Raw genomic sequence first — 18,551 nt, 5'->3', positions numbered from 1 at the left:
TCAGCGTTACAGAGAGAAACACTTTATCAGTGTCTGCTTATCTCCATCATAATGAGGGGTTTCCACCATGCTCTGCTGGATGTCCCAATTCTGATTTCAATGGGATGAACTTTACCACACATTGCAACTTTGTGTAATAATGAAATCCTGCAATGTGGTCAAGATGTTCGAAGCTATCCTGGATTGAGCTCTCACTTAAACATAACTTAGGAGTCATTTGGGTATGCTCTTTTTATCTGGTAGTAACTGATCCCACTATAATGCCACAGTGGTGGTGTAGAATTCAAGTGTTTGATTGCTTTTTTGCAATAGAACAGAGTCAACTGAGCAACATACTGAGCAAATTCTTCTTGTAAAGGTAAAGGGACCCCTGACCATTAGGTCCGGTTGTGGCCGACTCTGGGGTTGCGGCGCTCATCTCGCTTTATTGGCCGAGGGAGCCAGCGTACAGTTTCCAGGTCATGTGGCCAGCATGACTAAGCTGCTTCTGGCGAACTAGAACAGCACACAGAAACGCCGTTTACCTTTCTGTCAGAGCGGTACCTATTTATCTGCTTGCACTTTGATGTGCTTTTGAACTGCTAGGTTGGCAGGAGCAGCGACCAGGAGCTCAGTCCGTCGCGAGGATTTGAACCGGCGACCTTCTGATCAGCAAGCCCTAGGCTCTGTGGTTTAACCCACAGCGCCACCCGCGTCCCAATTCTTGTAGCTTCCCTAATTCTTGATAAAAGCTCATCTCTCGCTCGCTCTTCCCTCTTCCCCCGCCCTGCCCAGTACATCCACCCCTCATTGTATATTTGCTATTGGCCAAGCTCAGTTACCATATAAAGAAAACTCAAAGCCATGCCTGTAACTCACAACCGTTGCTTGAACAAATGTGTCCAGGTAGCTCAGTTGTAGAACACGAGACTCTTAATTTCAGCGTCGTGGGTTCGAGTCGCACGTTGGGCCAAAGATTCCTGCAGCGCAGGGGGTTGGACTAGATGACCTGGGTGGGTCCCTTACAATTCTGACTCTAGAGCGACCTTGGATAGCTGAAAACATGGCTTCAAGTTCAGATCTCTTCGTTTAGACCTGTGGGTCCCTGGATATTGCTGGACTACAACCCCTCCCCCCTCATTCCTAGCCAGCATGACCAGTGGTCAGGGAAGATGGGAGTTGTAGCCCAACAACATCTGGGGACCCACAGACTGATAAACACAAGACGCTGATTAAATAACAGCAAAAAGTTAACGCAAAATGGGGACTCCTGTTTTGAGCACCAAGGGGGAAAGCCACCTCCCCCTCGCCCTTCCAAGCCGGAGAATGGGGTGAAATCTCTCCCCCACTTCTTCCCACAAAGCGCCGCGCTTCCCACGTGCGCCCTCTGCTCATGCGCCACTGAGCGGGTTAGATCTCGCCCTTTGAGTATCCATTACGCCTCTCTCGTCAGTCGCCGGGGGCCGTAGTTCCCCCCAGGCTCCGGCTCCGGCTCTCTGACTCCCCAGCGCCTCCTGTGGCGTAGCCGGGCTCTGCAGCGGCCGACGTGCGCCGCCAGGGAAGAATGGACGGCGGCTCCGCGTCCCGCCCGCTGCGCGTCCTGGTGGACATGGACGGGGTCCTGGCGGACTTCGAAGGCGCGCTGCTGCGAGGCTTCTCCGCCGCCTTCCCCGGAGAGCCTCGCGTGGAACTGGAGCAGCGAAGGGGCTTCTTGGCGCTGGAGCAATACCGCTCCCTGCGGGAGGATCTGGGGGTGAGCATCCAGCGAGCGAGCGGGCAGGCGGGGCAGGGGCGCCGCTGGACGGCTCCCGGAAGATGACAGGGGGAAGAGGGAGAAGAGGCCCGGCTCCTTTTGGGAGAGCTCGAGTGCTAAGGCTTGCCCGAGATCCAACGCAGCAGGAAACTTTAGAAAAACCGGCAGGGGCATTGCGGTTCCCTTCTGCCTTTAAAACAGTTACGACATGGGCAAAAAGTCAACTTTCAGCTGGCAGCAAGGAGGAAAAGCTGGATCTAGTGGACTTTTACCCCTTAAAAGCTCGAGTCAGCAGCCTTGCCGCAAAGAGGAACGCGCGCTCCCCTGCCCGCTCCGTCGGTGGCATTTACCGGTAGTGACGCAGAGCATCAAACTATCTTCAACGCTAGAAGTTGATAGCTAAAATTTCAGAGCTGCCCTCTATTCCTCCACCACACCCCATCTCTCCTCTGCAAGTCTCATGTGTCTTTTAAAAGTTTTGTGCTAGGCATATTTCATTCCACTGGAAAAACCATACATGCGGTTCAATGGGAATGATTCTTCTCTTCAAGTTGAAACATTAAGGCTACAATCTTGCTTTAAAACCCAATTGTGGAGAGTCTCTGGATGGTGAAGAATCATGGTGTCACCAATTACAGCAGCAAATATAGCCCAAAAAGAACAGATGAAGGAAAACGGAGACACAATCCTTTGGTAGCATCCAGAGTAATTTTGAAATGCCGTTTTGTAGTTTGTAGGGTGTTTTTTTTTTATTTTTAAAGGGCTCAGTGCAACTTGCATTAACAATTATATATTTTTCTTTACAGGATCAGCACACTCTGTTTCCACTGCTAAATAGGCTTGGAAAGTGAGAGGCTTTCCCAAAAAAGTTATCTGAAACCAGTCACTTTTCAGCCAAGTTTCTCAGTACAAGAAATATCATTTTAAATAATAGGTTTATATAAACAATCACTCCCCCAACCATGAAAAAATGTTGAAATGCGAAATATACCTAGGAACAAGTCTTCACCATGACAGAAACGTTATCTAATAAAAAGCCTGCAGGAATAAAGCAGTCTTAGGCTGCAATCCAAACCCCCTTTGTGCAGAGTTGGCGAGTTGGATTGGGCAGAGGTGTCCCAGAACTCTCCCTTCTACCTGCTAAAAGTGGGGGGGGGGGCATGTACTGCCGACAGGACCCCCCCTGCTGTGGCTTGATTTGCCAGCCCACCCCATCCCAGCTGGCATGCGTGCAATGGCTGTGGAAGCAGTGGTGGTCCTGCAGCTCAGTTTAACCCCTCTGCTGCTCAGCCAGGGTTTCTACGGCAGCCCCAGTGCCTTGCTCCAGAAGGCAGTCCTTGACCAAGTACATGGGATGCGGTTTTGAAAATTAAAGCAGTTCTTGAGCCCTTCTCGGGGGGAAGAAGAGAGCCTTCTCCTATTTTCTTCATAGTAGATTGAATATTAAGCAACTAGGTGAGCTCTGTTTACACTAGAAGTGTAATTCCATGCATCTGGTTTCAGGTGAAGGTAGCCAGTGTGTACGAGTCACCAGGCTTCTTTCTGGGCTTGGATCCCATTCCAGGAGCTATTGAAGCAATGCAGGAGATGATTCAAATGCCCAAGTAAGGCCCATTTGGAACACAGAATGGTTTGCAATTAGCCCTCATGGTTTTTTTCATATAGTGATTAATAATGCTCATGTCTTTTCAGCACAGAAGTGTTTATTTGCACAAGCCCTATCCGGAAATATGAATACTGCGTTCAAGAGAAGGTTGGCAATTGTTTGCTGTCCCCTACTCTCTCTCTGTTCTGCTTGCTTACCCTGACTCCAACCTTGTGTTATGCAGAGCCTCCCATCAGATTCCTTATTTTTGCTTTTTCCTTGTTTGCTTCTATGTTCCTCATCTTCAATACTAGTGGCTTATGTGCTTCATTGTCAAGGCGAGGCTCTATTCATGTCCCTTCCACACCACTGGGTTACCTGCTCTGATGTAGATCCCTCATCTATGGCAGTATTTCAGAGGCTTTTGAATGGTAACTTGCAGGCACAATTCAGTTGAACAGTCTATTGCACCTTGCACTGGAAAAGGAACAAATGTATTTGCTGGTTACAAAAGTAGGATATGTACCCCCACGAAACACAAGCATATAGTTTTTATAATACAGTGGTACCTTGGATTACGAACTTAATCCATTCTGGAAGTCTGTTCTTAAACTCTAGGAAGAAGACACAGTGGGGCTTATGTCTGAGTAAACGTGCACAAGATTGTGTTGTGAATCTTGTAGGTAACAGAAAACATCTTGCATTTTTCTTGCCCTTTGGCCCAATTTATTTAAATGTTTCCCCCTTTTCTGTGGGAAAAAAACCCCATGAGAATCTCTGCATTTTGCTGGATGACCAAAATGTACAATGACTGGAATACCTATGTTAACAAGAATTTCTACCCCCTAAGCTATGGGTATTCAGATGCTTCAGGAAGCCACCAGCTTCTGCTCTACAAGCCCGATTAAAAAATACATCTTCTGCATGTTTACTAAGAAGTACACCCCACTGCATTCATTCCTGAGTATGTGTGTTCAGGATTGCAGCCTAAGCAATTTGCAAAATGAGAAAATGTCTGTCAAAGTTTGTAGAAAACATTTCATACCAGCTTTATAATTTCACGTCTCCTCTGACTCTCCTGTCTAAATAACCAGTCGGATATAGTCGAGTGTTTTGGCTTCTTTGCTTTTTTTGGTAAAAAGGCTGTAATTAAAATTCTTCTGATACTGATATTTCTTCACCTGATAGTACAGCTGGGTTCAAAAGCACTTGGGTCCCAAATTTGTGGAGCGGATAATTCTGACCGGAGATAAAACAATTGTGTCTGCTGATCTGCTCTTTGATGACAAGGATGCCGTTAAAGGTACGAGAATGTGCAGTGCGGTTTTCAGATCCAAACGCTTTACCATTGCTCCAGTGATGAAATGGTCGCTCTTGCAATTTTCCATTCTCATTCTTCTCAGGAGTTGAGCCTAATCCGAGCTGGGAGCACATCTTGTTCTCTTGCTGTCATAACAAGCATCTAAAGCTGCAGCCCCCACGAAGAAGACTCGAGTCTTGGACTGATGACTGGAGGGCAATACTGGAAAGCAAGCGCTCCAAGTGATGGCTGAAGAAAGGGGCGTGTACTTCAACAGGCAGTGAAAGTGACCCAAAACACCAGGTGGTCATTAAACCCCACTGGAATGAAGCAAGACACCCACCCAGTGAGCCGGATCAGATGGAATTATATTTTATATTTGCAAGAGAATAGTGTTTTGTCCTAATTAAACATCAACAATGTGAGTTAGAAAGATGTTAAATCTCTGTGTGGAGTCTTTGTCATGCATCTAGATAAATAAATGTGCAAACGATCAGTAGCTGGTATACGCAGCGCCAGAAAAGGAACAGGGAGACCTCAAAGCACTAAGATTTTAGGGTACAATAATAGAATCATGGAATTGTAGAGTTAGAAGGGACCCTGAGAATCATCTAGTCCAGAGCTTTCCAAACTTTTCATGTTGACGACACACTTTTTAAACATGCATCATTTTGTGACACAGTACTTTAGTTTTATTAGCAAACCAGAGGTTAAACTAAACTCTTTCCAGTCCTGGGAGAAGCATTCGCATGACACTGTTAGCATACTGCCAGGGAGACAAAAGCCATCATGCCTCCACGTCGATTCCGGACGATCCATCAATCTCCCGTAGAACAGTATCAGTCAATTAGTGACACAAGCCTCAGAAACAGCTGTCCACATTCCAAGGACTGGTGCACGCCCTTTCGCAGAGTTCGCACAACGAAAGATGCACTCAGGAGAGCATTATTTACAACTTTATTCAGCATTGGTCAGAACAAAGGAAAAAACATGACTGCCTGCCTGCGTGTCGAGGCACAGAGAGAGACAACAGCTATATACAAAACAGAAACTTCCTGTGAGCCGGAAGTACGCAGGCTGTGACACAACAACCTGCTCCCTTTTTAAGGTGGAACGGAAATATCCTAACAGACACACCTGTTAGGATTTTTGCTCCGTGTTTGCAGTCACGAGATTGTTGTCTATCACATGACGGTGTATGTTTTCATTCCACATAGTGGGAAGTGACGGAGACAGGATGTTTTGTTATTACTGTGTTCTGGAAAGTGGGACTATTGTCCTTTGTTCCTTCTCTCTTTGCTGTCTGATGAGAAAGAGGAAGGAGCTAAGTCAGAATGCTCCGAGTGTATTATATGTAAATAAAGTAGATTAGCCAACATGCTGAGTCTGTTACGCAAACTGCAAATACTCTGCAGGATCCCTAAGTGTGCTGATGCTTCTTGGTATCAGTTGCTGTGATGTTCAGGCTAGAGAAAGCTTTTGAAGCTCCCGACCGACCAAGAGGGAGAGAACATGTCAGTTGGGCATGTGTCTCTACCAGGGTTCTACATGAGAGTAGGACGATCCCAACAACACCTACACACTGCAGCTGACACACTAACATGTCACAGCACACAGTTTGGAAAGCTCTGATCTAGTTCAGCTCCTTGCAATGTAAGAAATATGCAGCTGTCCCATACAGGGATCAAACCTGCAAACTTGGCATTATCAGCACCACACTCTAACCAACTGAGCCATTCGCTATTGCTCACCTGTCTTCTGTTCATTCTGCTGTTTAAAGAAAAAAAAGCCCAGCTAAAGCAGGGATGTGCAACCCATGACTTTCCAAATGTTCCCACGCCCATCATTCCTGGCCGCACTGTCTGATGGGAATTGGAGTCCCAACTATATTTGGAGGGCAACAGGATTCCCACCTGTATTCTCCTGCTCCAAGGTATATCCACTATAATAGCTATTAGGGTCCTGTAGCATGATTTAAATCTCCAGATAACAATGTTTTATCTATCTGTTCTTTATTCAAATATTTATAAACCACGCTTTCACAGAAAATATAACAAGGCGGTACAAAATACCACCACAACAGTAAAGCCATCAATCAAATCTGGTTGGTTAAAAAATTTCACACTCCAAAAGCATGTATGAACAATGCAGAGTTTGCAAAGTCAATTGAAAGAAAGCACTAATGGAACTCTGCCAAGCTTCCTTAAAAAAGAAAGGAAGTGTAAAAAATAAAAAAGAGGAAGAAAGTAAAAATGCATTGGGATTTTGTTAGATTTATAACAAAATGTAACAAGACAACTAAGCATAATCATGGCACATCTGATTCCTGCTGAACTTCTATTGGCAAGGAACCCCACGTTCATTCCAATAGAATGACTGACTTTCATTCCAGTAGAATGAAAAACAAGCTTAAGGGGCAATCTAAACTCCCAGCCCTGCTGGCAGAGCTTGGCCAAGCAGTAGAGCCCCTACTGCATCAGTAGCATCGCAGCTCACTTTGGCTGCAAAGCAGTGGCGGTGGGGCAGAACAGTCAGGCTTGAACTGGGCCAGATTGCTGCACCATCTCCAGGTCAGTGTAGGAACTGGGCCCAGATTCACCTTGAATGCACTGCATCTTGGTACTAAGACCAGCTTAGGATCCAGCAGATCCTGGGCTGGCTCAACTTAGCCCCTCCTTGCCCTTGCAGTGCCCTGTTTTTGGACTTCCTGCTGTCTTCTGCCAGTGAGCCCACTCAGCAGATGGAAGGCTGGCTTACCCAGGAGAGCTAGGCAGCAGAACACCTCGGTGTAATGTAGCCTCCCACCAAAGCCTGGTGTAATGTGACTAGGTGCCAAAATATTTCAGTAGCCCCTAAAAATGACAGCATCAGATGCGTGCCTCGTGGTGCTTAACAGTTCCTGAAGAGTCTCTTTAAAGTGAGATTCTGGAGACGATTTTCCTCATGCGAGGGCTGGCTATTTCCAACACAAGGGCTGCTGCTTCTTTCATGAAAAGCTTTCCGGCTGCCCTCCGTGCCGCATCAGTCCTTTGGCAGGGGGATCCCTAGGGCGGTGTGTTCGGTCAGGGCTTTGGCTGCCTCTACCTGATGAGGGGTGCAGTAATCTTCAAGGAAGATGGTGGCCAGGTTTTGTAGCCTCTGGTTGGCCGAGAGGGAGAAGCGCAGCATGCATTCCACCACGGGAAGAGCTGTGATCTGTTGGCGAGACTGGGGGGTGGTCAAGTACATTAAAGTAGTGACTGCGGACATCACAGTCTCTTCATTGGAGCTGGAGAGGGCACCGACAACGGCTGCGACACCATCTGCCTCCAAGATATAGTCTTTGTTGATTTTGTCCAGGCAAAGGTTACAAAGGCCACCTAAAGTATGAGAGAATGAGATAGTAAAGACAGGACCAGCCTTCTCATCTACTTCACATTTACCACTGCCATAGGTATTGAGGCAACCAGGTTCATCGAAGTCACCCAGACTCACCCTGAACAGCTAAAAGAGGCTTCTGGGAGGCCAGAGGGACATTGCTGGAACAACTCTTGGGCTGGGGCAACTGGCTAAAATGTTTTAAACTGCTCTAATTTTGGTTCCTCAGTTTTTTGTTGGGTTGGTGTTGGTTAAATGTTTAGTTGAAGTTGGCGGTAATTTTAATTTGGGTATAACTGTAAACTGTTTATTATTGTTGTTATTGGTTTCTATTGATTTAGTGGTTTGTTTGTTGCTTGTCAGCATATTTTGTTTTTTAATGTTTGATATGTTTTTATATATGTTGTAAGCCACCAAGAGTGGCTGGGGAAACCCAATCAGATGGGCAGGATAAATTAATTTTATTATTAAGTCAGGGTTCCCCAAATTTGGGTCTCCAGCTATTTTTGGACTACAATTCCTATCATCCCTAGCTAGCACGACCAGTGGTCAGGGATGATGGGAACTGTAGTCCAAAAAACAGCTGGAGACCCAAGTTTGGGAAACCATGATCTAAGTCTTTCCCTATGTAGCTTGCGTGCTTGCCTCTGCACTGTCCTGACTTTCCCTTCCTCTTTCCCCAACATCCACAACGAAGGCAAGTGGTTACTAGAGGGAGGGGAGATTTCAGTGGGAGTTGTAGCCAGGCAGACACAGGTTAAAACTTCTATTATATATTCAGATTCTGTCATCAGAATTAATTGTAAACATTGCACACATTGGGGGGAAAGGGGGGATCTGCCACTTAATGAGATTAAGAAGAATTTGGAATCTGTTGGCAAAGGACAAGATGCTGAAGGGAAGAACTAGCAAGAGGCATAGGGCATTATGGGCTAGGAACAATGTAATTTATGTCTTGCAAAGTTGACTGGTGGCAATACTAGTGTATGTTTAACTATTTTCACACTCTGCCACAGGTTCCTTATTAGCTTAACACACAGTTTTTTTATGAGAGGGGAAAAAAAGAAAACAAGTGGAACAAGAACCCAGCAGGGTTACACACTAAGCTATCTGCAATAAAAGAACACCACTGGGTTCTTGTTCAACTTAAAAACTTTTTTGTTTTCTTTCTTTCTCCGCATAACAACTCCCTCTGATTGCAATTATCTACCTTGTTTTCATTCTGAAAAAGCCTTCCTGTTTTTTTTCCAACCAAAGCATTCATACTAATTCTTCATACACAACACTAGAAGGCACTGTGCGCTCCTGTAAGTGCTGCAGCCTCTGCATAAGAGAATGCTCCTTTGTTTTCAAAACTTGTCTGCTTCCTGCTCTTATTGGCCTCAGCAGTGTCTCACCTGATCCTTCAACTCCGCATGTCAGACTAAGCAGCCTTTTACAAGAAGTGGGATATCCTACACGTTAACAGGTCCTGGGATTTATGGGGGCCAACTGTTCTGCTCATGGCTTCGAGAAATAAAACTGAATCATTTGCTGAAAGATTTTGGATGCTGAGTAATTGGCATGATGATAATAAAAGTAAACAATTATTTCCACACTGTGTGGGCCGATATATTTAACCCATTGTGTTTTCTTCACAAGTGATACTGTTGTATGGGTATGGAGAACCTATGTCCCTCCAGATTTTGCTGGACAGCAACGCCCATGTTCCCTGACCATTGAGCGTGCTGGCTGGGGGAGTTGGGGTCCAAAAACAACTGGAATGGCACAGTAACTGCTCTTTTCCTAAGTTTACAATGTTAGCTGGCTGCTCTGACTAAATTTCTTCTAATTGTGAAGATTTATCTTGCCCCCACAAAGGATGCAGATTTTAATAATGATGATATTCAGTATTTATATAGTGTATTGAACACTAAAATGTTTCACACACATTTTCTTAGTAATCCTGCTTTTATACACATTGTAAGAGAGGTCAACATTAAATGGGGGTTTGAGGCTGATGAGAGAGAAAGAGAGACGTTTACTTAAGGCCACAGGCTGCAATCCAATGCTTGCTTACCCAGAAGGAAGCCCCACTGAACAGTGGGACATAGGTCTGAGCAGATGTATACAGGATTAAACAGTTAGAGATTTAATGGCTGAACCATGAGGCCTTCCCAGCTTACAATCGTAACCACTGCCATAAAGGTAAAGGTAAAAAAACCACTGCCATATACCAAGACTGACTAACTTGACTATCCCTAAAGTGATGTGGGAGTATAATTTCAAGTGTGGAGGCTGAGAGAAGCTCTTAAAAATTGCTTTAATTCATAGTAAGCATCAAGCTTAAACCCAAGCCTTACCAAGTGCAAATTCCACAAGGGTTTCATTGTCCTCACTGAGCATATCTAGGAACAGGTCCAATACTTTCAGCTGCCGGAGATATTCATAGTTCTTAGGATCATAAGCAAAATTAGCTAGATTGGCCAACACCTGCTCCTTGGCTTCTGAAATAATATAAAACAACTCTTGAGGTAATATTTTTGGTATATAAATTTTTACACAACTTTGTTAATATATTCAGAAACGTTTATTTGAGTTTTTGTGGTTGTTTGATTTTTATGTAATATTGCATGTCATATGCTCTAATGCAAACAAAAATATATACAATGCAACCATGTTAAACAGTTTAAAGAGGAAAATGAATAAAAACTGTGTTACCAAAGCAACAACTCTTGAGAGGAGGAAAGAAGCAACTAAGATGGGCAAGGCATTTATACACATAGAACAAAAGCAGCTAGTGGCCAATAAATTATACTCACCGGAGCTCTCAGTCACCTGGAATTCAGTGACTAGGGCCTGTAGGTATTCAAGGCGACCCAGACCTAGTAGGTCCTTGTGGTTTTGGGACATGGTGCTAGAAGAAAAGGCAGAGTTTCATTTGAAATAATATTCTGAAGGACGTACTATTACAGGAGTACTGAAAGGTTCTGTGAAAGATTTCTTCTCCATTTTCAATCCCAATTTCCTTGTCTTTAATGTTTAGCCTCTTTAGACTACGTATAATTTCAAGCTAATAATTTTATACGAGCAGTGAATAAACTACAGCTTTATTCTTCGAATGGGGCAGGCTTCCTAAACGCATTTTGCTTTTCATTCAGGAAAAAGCATTTTCCATCCCCAAATGTGGAAAATCCCACTGCCTCAAAAAAGTACTTCCACATGTCTATAGAATCAAATCTACTTTTGACCTGAAAACGAACCATGAAGCTAAACTTTCCAAGTTAGATCTTTGCCTATAACATTCGCCCTCCAAGCTTCCTATGCTGCCATACAACAAACTCTCTGTTCATGTCCCTTAGTGTTTTAAAACACAGATATGGTTTATATGTGCTTGTTCAGGACAACTCTTAGGTTCTCAGTGAGGCAGGAAGCGATTTGACAGAAAACATTTTCTAATTATGACTAGACTCCTCACCTTTGTGTACTCAGAATTACAGCAAAAAATATTGCCAATTTCTCCGATGTCCTTTAAAAGAACACCCACTACTTCCTCTTTTAAATATTAACTAAACAGGGAACTAGAAGACACAGGGCGTACAAAAATTCAATCGATGCCCCACCAACTAGTATTCCTACTCTCCAGTTCCTCCACATAACTATGGAAAAGCTCCCAGTAAAATAAATGAGCCTGTGTGACTATAACCTACCACTCCACCAGGGCAACACTTTGCGACTTGTGTAGATGTGTCCTTAAAACACCACTTCTCCAGTATTTACCCGTGTATGATCTAAGGTAAAAGGTAAAGAACCCCTGGATGGTTAAGTCCAGTCCAAAGTGACTATGGGGTTGCAGTGCTCATCTCACTTTCAGGCCAAGGGAGTTGGTGTTTGTCCACATACAGCTTCCCATGTCATAGCCAGCATGACTAAACCACTTCTGGCACAATGGGACACAGTGATGGAAGCCAGAAATGTAGTTTACCTTTCTGCCACAGCGGTACCTATTCATCTACTTGCACTGGTGTGCTTTTGAACTGCTAGGTTGACAGAAGCTGGGACAGAGCAATGGGAGCTCATCCTGTTGCAGGGATTCAAACCACCAACCTTCTGATTGGCAAGTCTAAGCGGCTCAGTGGCTTAGACCACAGCGTCACCCGTGTGTATGATCTAATGGTCCCATGAAACAACTGCCACTCCCCTCTCCTTTGGGGTGTCCTCCCCACCGTGGGAAAACATGTCATATGATGGATCAGGTTTCCCATATTTATTCTGGAAGACTTTCTGATCCCTGGAAGGCTGCCCTGACCAGAACATGGCTGAAAAAGACCTAGGTTAACATATTATTGTTGCTACTAGTAGTGGTGGTAGTAGTCGTCTATACAGTGGTACCTCGGGTTAAGTACTTAATTCGTTCTGGAGGTCTGTCTTTAACCTGAAACTGTTCTTAACCTGAGGTACCACTTTAGCTAATGGCGCCTCCCGCTGCCGCCGCACTGCAATTTCTGTTCTCATCCTGAAGCAAAGTTCTTAACCCGAGGTACTATTTCTGGGTTAGTGGAGTCTGTAACCTGAAGCGTCTGTAACCCGAGGTACCACTGTATTTTCTTATACTGTACTCCGTCTTTCCCCCTGATAGGGACTCCAGGCGGCTTACAGGTAAACCGAGGTCTAGGATAGGATATTGCCATAGGAATCTAACCCTGGGTATTTCCGTTCGTTTCCCCGCCCACTTCGTTACCTGCTGCCCTTGGATGGCTCCTTCCTTTGCCCGCACCGGCCTCGCTTTATCGCCCAGCCGGTTGGAGGCACAGCAAAACCTCGCACGGAACTTCCGGACGAGACACGCCGGCACGCACGGAAAAAAAAAACTCCAGGAACGCGCAGTAAACCGGATGTTGCGTTGAAGAACGGGCAGAAGAGTTACACTAAGGGCAGCACCCTAGCGGGGAACAAGTACCCTTTAGAGGTGGGAGGGTCCGCTCTACCGCTCCGCCGCCGAGCCCCTTCCAGCCATGGCGGGCTTCTCCGCGAAGAAACGTCTGTCCAAGCCCTTGTTGTTTGGGGGCATCTTCTGTGCCTTGGCGACCGCCTTCGTGTACAGGTGCCGTGAGAGGGCCTGGGCAGGAGTCCAAAGGGAGGAGGAGCTCAAGGAGCCTGGCAGGGGTTGGTGTTGAGGTCGGAAACAAAGTGCACAGTCCAAGAAGCTTCTCCAGCTCCCTGACCTTTCAGCTTAAGGCTTTGGCCCTCGGCTCACTTTCTTGGGAGTGATCCCCGCCGAACTTTTGCATCATAAGCACACAGAGGGTCGCACCGTGAAAAAGTCCGGGGCAGTCCTCTTGCAAGATCCCATTTTTGTGGACTTCACAAAGGAGACCCCCCCCCCCAAAAGTGTAGCTGTGGCGCCTTTAAAAGCTAGCGGATCTGCTGCGATACAAACTTTTGCTGGGTTGGGTTTTCCTTTGGTTCGGAAGGTTTGTGCCATATGCAATCTGTTTGGTCTCTCGAGTTTTGCAAGGCTTTGTGTTTTTGCAGAAACAGGCTTGCAAACCCATTGCAGCCCTCCTGAGGAGTAAGCCCCATTGTTCTGTGGGGCTTTCTGCTGGGTAAACGTGCATAATACTGTCTGGAGTTTCCCCCAAGGCTCCCACCTCACACAGATTCATAGCTCTTTATGAACTCTCAATCAGTCTAATAGCCGTAGGAAGTTTTATTACTCTCTTTTCCAATAACTTTTCGGTGTGTGGTCCTTTGCTAGGTAGGACTCATCCTGTGTTTTAGAACCTCCCCAACCAGAAAAGGAATGGGTTGTGTGTACTGTACTAACATGCACGGTGGGTGGCAGGATAGAGCTTTGTTGAGGGACGCCTGATAAGCAAAGGTCGGGAGCTGGGCTGCATGGCTTGCTTAACTCTCTTTTTGCCTCTGTTTACTGCAGACATCGTTTTTTCCCTGAGGTAGAGGAGATCCGTGCCCGGGAGTACGAGTACTATGAAAAGAAACGCCAGGAGGTGCTGCAGAGGCGCCAGCAGCAACTGGCTGAGCTGGCGCAGAAGAAAACAGCCCCATAGCTGGCCTTTTACTGCTGAGGAAAGACAGAGACCTGACTAAATGGACTAGATGACTATGCTCCCATGCCATTGGTTCCTACAGGCGTGTTTGGGCTTGGACTACTCAGTGGGGTTTGAGCAAGTCATATCTTAATTAACTTGAGAGTTCTTGGGAGAGAGCATGTAACGTCCATAAGAATAAGGATTTGAGTCTGAGGGAACCTAAGATTATGTATTGGTTCTTGCATTGAATTTTTATGCAACTTTTAGCATATGATTTAGCACAAGTGGACTTGCCACGACTCCAAAAATTTGCCATGTTTTGGTGAGTCTTGGCTGCCCTAAACATTTCATATATGAGTTGTGTGGTTTTTGGTTTTTTGTTTTGCTGGTAATCATGTAAAAAGGTAAAGGTAAAGGACCCCTGACAGTTAAGTCCAGTTGCGAAATATATCCCTGCTTTCAGACAATATTTCAGAGATGAGCAATATTCTTGCTTCCTATGCAGAAACTCCTAAGCCACTGTTCCGACACATGAATGTCTATTTCTGGCGTGTGTCTGCTTAATCACTGAAATCATTGTTTATTTTGAAACATGAATTAATTCCTGCAGTTGGATCATAAAAGTGTTTGTGATTGTGAACAAAAATGATGTGCTGATGTAAATATATTACCCAAATTCTTTGTAATTGTTTAGTGTGAAGTTTCGAGTCAATTCTACATATAGCTATACTCGGTTCTACTGACTTCAAGGTAGCTTACTTCTAGGTAACTGGGTATAAATTTGCAACCTAATCAGTCCACTGAGACAGCCAGTAATTTCTTAGTGGTCTGCAAGGTGGGTGGGATTTGAGAACTGCTGTCCTCAAATTTCCATTTCAAAAGCTTGGACAATAAATTGTAGGAACAATTGTGTCTCCCTGCAAGCACCTGTAATGATTGCAGCCACTGTCTTCCCAGTACAAGTTAACGGAGCAACAGTCCCTTACCTTGGTTGATTTGCTTGTGTGGAACAAGGAAGAGAATTTGAGTCGGTCAGCCCAGTCCAAAGAGTGTCACCCTTGACGTTCCTTTTAATTACCTAAGAATCTCACATGTTTGCTTGTAGGCTGACAAAATTTAAGATTTGAAGTACTCAAGAGGTAGTGGGGGATATGATAATAAGTTTTTCGGGGAATCTGTATAATAATGAAATGTTCTGCCATTATCAAAAGTATTAAAATAAAGTTCACAATCTTCCCCTCCACTCTAGGCAGTGCATGTATATATTTTATATTTAGGGGAGATGGTTTACAGTGACACAGAATCAGTTTGAGAAATTGATCTTGGAGCTGCAAAAACAGTATGTGGTTGGGGGGATACTTCTTAAGCCACAAGACCCAGGAATGGGATCCTTCCTGAGGGAAAGTGTGAAGGATGAGGTAAGGAATCAAGTCACGTGAACCAGAGAGGGAACAGTGGTCCAGTTGCGAAGAGGGTAAACAGCGATCTCTTTTCTGGAACGTGAACAAAGAAGCAATGAGCAGGAGAGGGCAGGTGTTGCAGAAGTACAACTCCTTATCAGCTCAAGCAAGCATGGCCGAGGCCCTTCAGCAACATCTGAAGGGCCAAAGGTTCCCCACACCTGAGCAAGAGGCTATGGTCACTAGAATCTAAGCCAGCCTTTCTTAACCTTGAGTCCCCAAATATCTGACCAGTGTTCAGGGATGATGGAATTGTAGAACTGAAGGTACCTCCAGTGTCCTATAGTCCAGCCTCTTGCAGTGCAGGAATCTTTTGCCCATTGTGGGACTCAAACCTATAACCCTGAGATTAAAAGATATAATAATATAATAATTTATTATTTCTACCCTGCCCCTCTGGCTGGGTTTTGTGCTCTACCTACTGAGCTATCCAGCAGTGAAGTTGCAGTTCAAGAACACTTGGAGACCCGAGGCTGAGACAGGCCTGCCTAAGCACTTAGCCAGGAGTAGGTTCCTGTTGAGTAGGTTCCTACTTGTGACCTACTAATTGGTAGCGTGGTGGGGTGGAACAGGAAATGGGCATATTTTGGAGAGCTTCTTAGAAGAGACGGGAGGAGGGAGTAGTCTTTTGTACTGCTTTCAGAGCAAGTTGGGTGAGGAATAGGTGTTTGTTAATTCCAGTTTCTTGGGCAACTAGTTGTACATGAGGAAGAAAGTTCTCCTATGGGTGTGTTTTGGAGCAACCCCACCTTTTCTGCACAGGGGTGACACATAAGGTTCCTTTTTATTTTAACATCAGTGAAACTTTTAATATTTCTTAAGAAGGAATGGAACTTTAATTTAGAAACACAGGCAGCTGCCTTACAGAGGCAGCCCAATGATCCATTAGCACAGTATCATCTACACTGATATAATCCTTAGGTAGTTTAACAATTGATATTTTCCTGTCTCAGTTCTATGCTATTTGAGAAACAGGTCTTCTCTAGAAAATAGTCTGCCTATAATGCTTTTTTGGGGGGTGGGGAGGGGAATAGTAAGCATGAAAGAAGGTCATGGAGAATGGGAGTGTCTTTTTATTGGCTGGTTTCTCCAGATTAGCTAGCTTTCAATGTTGTATAATAAAACTAGCTGTGTTTGTGTTCCCTGGCTTCTGGATTTAATTAAAACTTAATTCCCCTGACTTCCTACCCAGAAAGTCTTGAAGAAGCCAGTTCTGTTCCAGAGCTTAGTGACCAAGCAGAACTTGCCTTTCACAATGCAACAGGTATAAATCTAAGGAAAGAAATCTTTGTGACTTATTACCTTTGCCAGACATTTTATTTAAAACCTCAGATGTCCAGCACTATACTTGTGCTCATGCAATAGAGAAATTACTGGTTTTAAAAATCTATAGAAGCATAGCTGTTGTACTGTAATTTGTCACTTAGGGGGGAAAAACAGTCACGTTGAGAGCTAAAGATATGTGGAGGTAGTATTGATGCAGGGTGAAAGAATTTAATGTGAGGTAGAAGGGGCGCGTCGTAAGTGAATTTGAAACCACAATACCCCCCACCCTTAACGCAACCAGTATTTTAATGTTACTTTCAGTGCAATCCTAGGCATGCCTACCCAGAAGTAAATTCCATTGAACTCAATGTTTCTTACTTCCAGGTTAAGTGCATAAAGGGCCACAGTCGCAAGTTATTAACATAAGTTGCTGTGTTTCCACCAGTTTTGTTATTCAGCCAGGAATGTTAATACTCCTCTTGCCAACTAGGAAACTCATGCAGCCGTTGCCAAAGGAGCAAAATGACAGCTGTACTTGACAAGAAGGAAACATATAGAGCTCCTCTAGAATCAACATTGAATTTAGTTCAAGAGGCACCAGAAACAGTCCTACCCTTGTTCCTCCTTCACCAACATTACGGCTACCAACATCAATTGCTACGTGAAACCTTATTACAGTTTCCCCTTAATCCAGAGGAAAATGATATGGAGAAATTACAGGGAATCTAAAATACTAAGTTTAAAATTTTTATTGAGAGTTCATGAACAAAAAAATGCCTTAAACAAAACAGGTCTTACTTCCTAGCTTCTTTATTCAGACATGGATAGAAAAAGCTAATATTTGGTCCCTTCTTAAATGGTGTATTCTGAAAGAAGAAAAAGCATTCCACAATTCCTGAAGGAAGCACAAAAGTTGGTGTGCATTACAGTTCAAAGTCCTTAAGTCTGCCTATTTGCTTTAATGTTTTCAGCTTTACAAAAGTTACCAAGTGCATTTGGATCAATACATTATTATTTTTTTAAAAAAAGAAGACTACACGTATATATTCAAGCAGTAATGCAGCAATCTTGTTCAAGAGCATATTGTAACAAACTGGCCGCAGTCCTGAGATCAAGAAATTGCAAAGAAATCGCTTTACAACAGTGGCCTAAATTGATGCCAATGTTCTAGTCCAACTGTCAGTTTCTTTAGGACTGGGATGGGGAAGCTGTAGTCCTCCAGAGATTGTTGGACAACTATTAACACCCATCTTCCCTAATCTTTGACTATGCCATTGGGACAAGTGGGACTTTGCATCCAACAGCACCTGAAAGGCCACAGATTTGCCTCCTCTGATTGAAGTCTTAATAAAAAGTGCTTCATTCAATGTATGTTACTTAAACACCACTGCAGCATCGGGGGGTGGAGTGGAATTAAATGATACTGAGCAATTTGCACCCAATTAATGATATTTTTTTATTTGAGGAAACTCCCCCCATGTTGGATACTTTGGAGATCTAGCTGCCTATATTCTATTTCTGAACCTGTTTTCACCAGTGTAGAGAGGAGTAGGATTGAGAATATGCTGTCTGTCTGTCTGTCTGTCTGTCTGTCTGTCTGTCTGTCTGTCTCTCTCTCTGTGTGTGTGTGTTTTCCTTACAGTGCTTTTAAGGAGCCCAGTCTATCTAGAGATGCTTAATGAAAGCTGCTAACCCACAAGGGATAAATTGGGCTAAACGAAACACACACTTAGGGAAGCAACATAAGAAGAGACCAAGAGGATTATGCAAAGGTCCATCTAGTTTTACAACATCAGCCAGCCAGATGACTTTGAGACAT

At 44.4% G+C, this 18,551-nt stretch overlaps 2 protein-coding genes and 1 long non-coding RNA gene across 3 annotated transcripts; 2 read left to right on the top strand and 1 right to left on the bottom strand.

Annotated features, from left to right (window-relative positions):
- The first annotated feature begins 1,382 nt into the window (after window positions 1–1,382).
- On the top strand, window positions 1,383–5,061 carry NT5C (5', 3'-nucleotidase, cytosolic). The gene is made up of 5 exons (XM_079965772.1): window positions 1,383–1,732; window positions 3,236–3,336; window positions 3,425–3,485; window positions 4,506–4,620; window positions 4,721–5,061. The coding sequence occupies exons 1-5, from the start codon at window positions 1,544–1,546 to the stop codon at window positions 4,861–4,863; spliced, it is 609 nt and encodes a 202-aa protein (XP_079821898.1). The 5' UTR covers window positions 1,383–1,543; the 3' UTR covers window positions 4,864–5,061.
- A 1,551-nt stretch (window positions 5,062–6,612) lies between these two features.
- On the bottom strand, window positions 6,613–12,824 carry ARMC7 (armadillo repeat containing 7). The gene is made up of 4 exons (XM_079965776.1): window positions 12,695–12,824; window positions 10,776–10,870; window positions 10,317–10,460; window positions 6,613–7,976 (listed from the first exon to the last, which is right to left on the bottom strand). The coding sequence occupies exons 2-4, from the start codon at window positions 10,864–10,866 to the stop codon at window positions 7,639–7,641; spliced, it is 573 nt and encodes a 190-aa protein (XP_079821902.1). The 5' UTR covers window positions 10,867–10,870; window positions 12,695–12,824; the 3' UTR covers window positions 6,613–7,638.
- A 31-nt stretch (window positions 12,825–12,855) lies between these two features.
- On the top strand, window positions 12,856–17,751 carry LOC307210214. Its single transcript, XR_013835922.1, has 2 exons — window positions 12,856–13,057; window positions 13,892–17,751. It is a non-coding gene; the product is annotated as an uncharacterized lncRNA (long non-coding RNA).
- The last annotated feature ends 800 nt before the right edge of the window (window positions 17,752–18,551 follow it).

This window comes from Podarcis cretensis (genome assembly GCF_951804945.1).
Source record: "Podarcis cretensis genome assembly, chromosome: 2".
Taxonomy (NCBI): domain Eukaryota; kingdom Metazoa; phylum Chordata; class Lepidosauria; order Squamata; family Lacertidae; genus Podarcis; species Podarcis cretensis.
The sequence above is the reverse complement of the archived record's forward strand: the minus strand, read 5'-3'. Positions and strand labels throughout refer to the sequence as shown.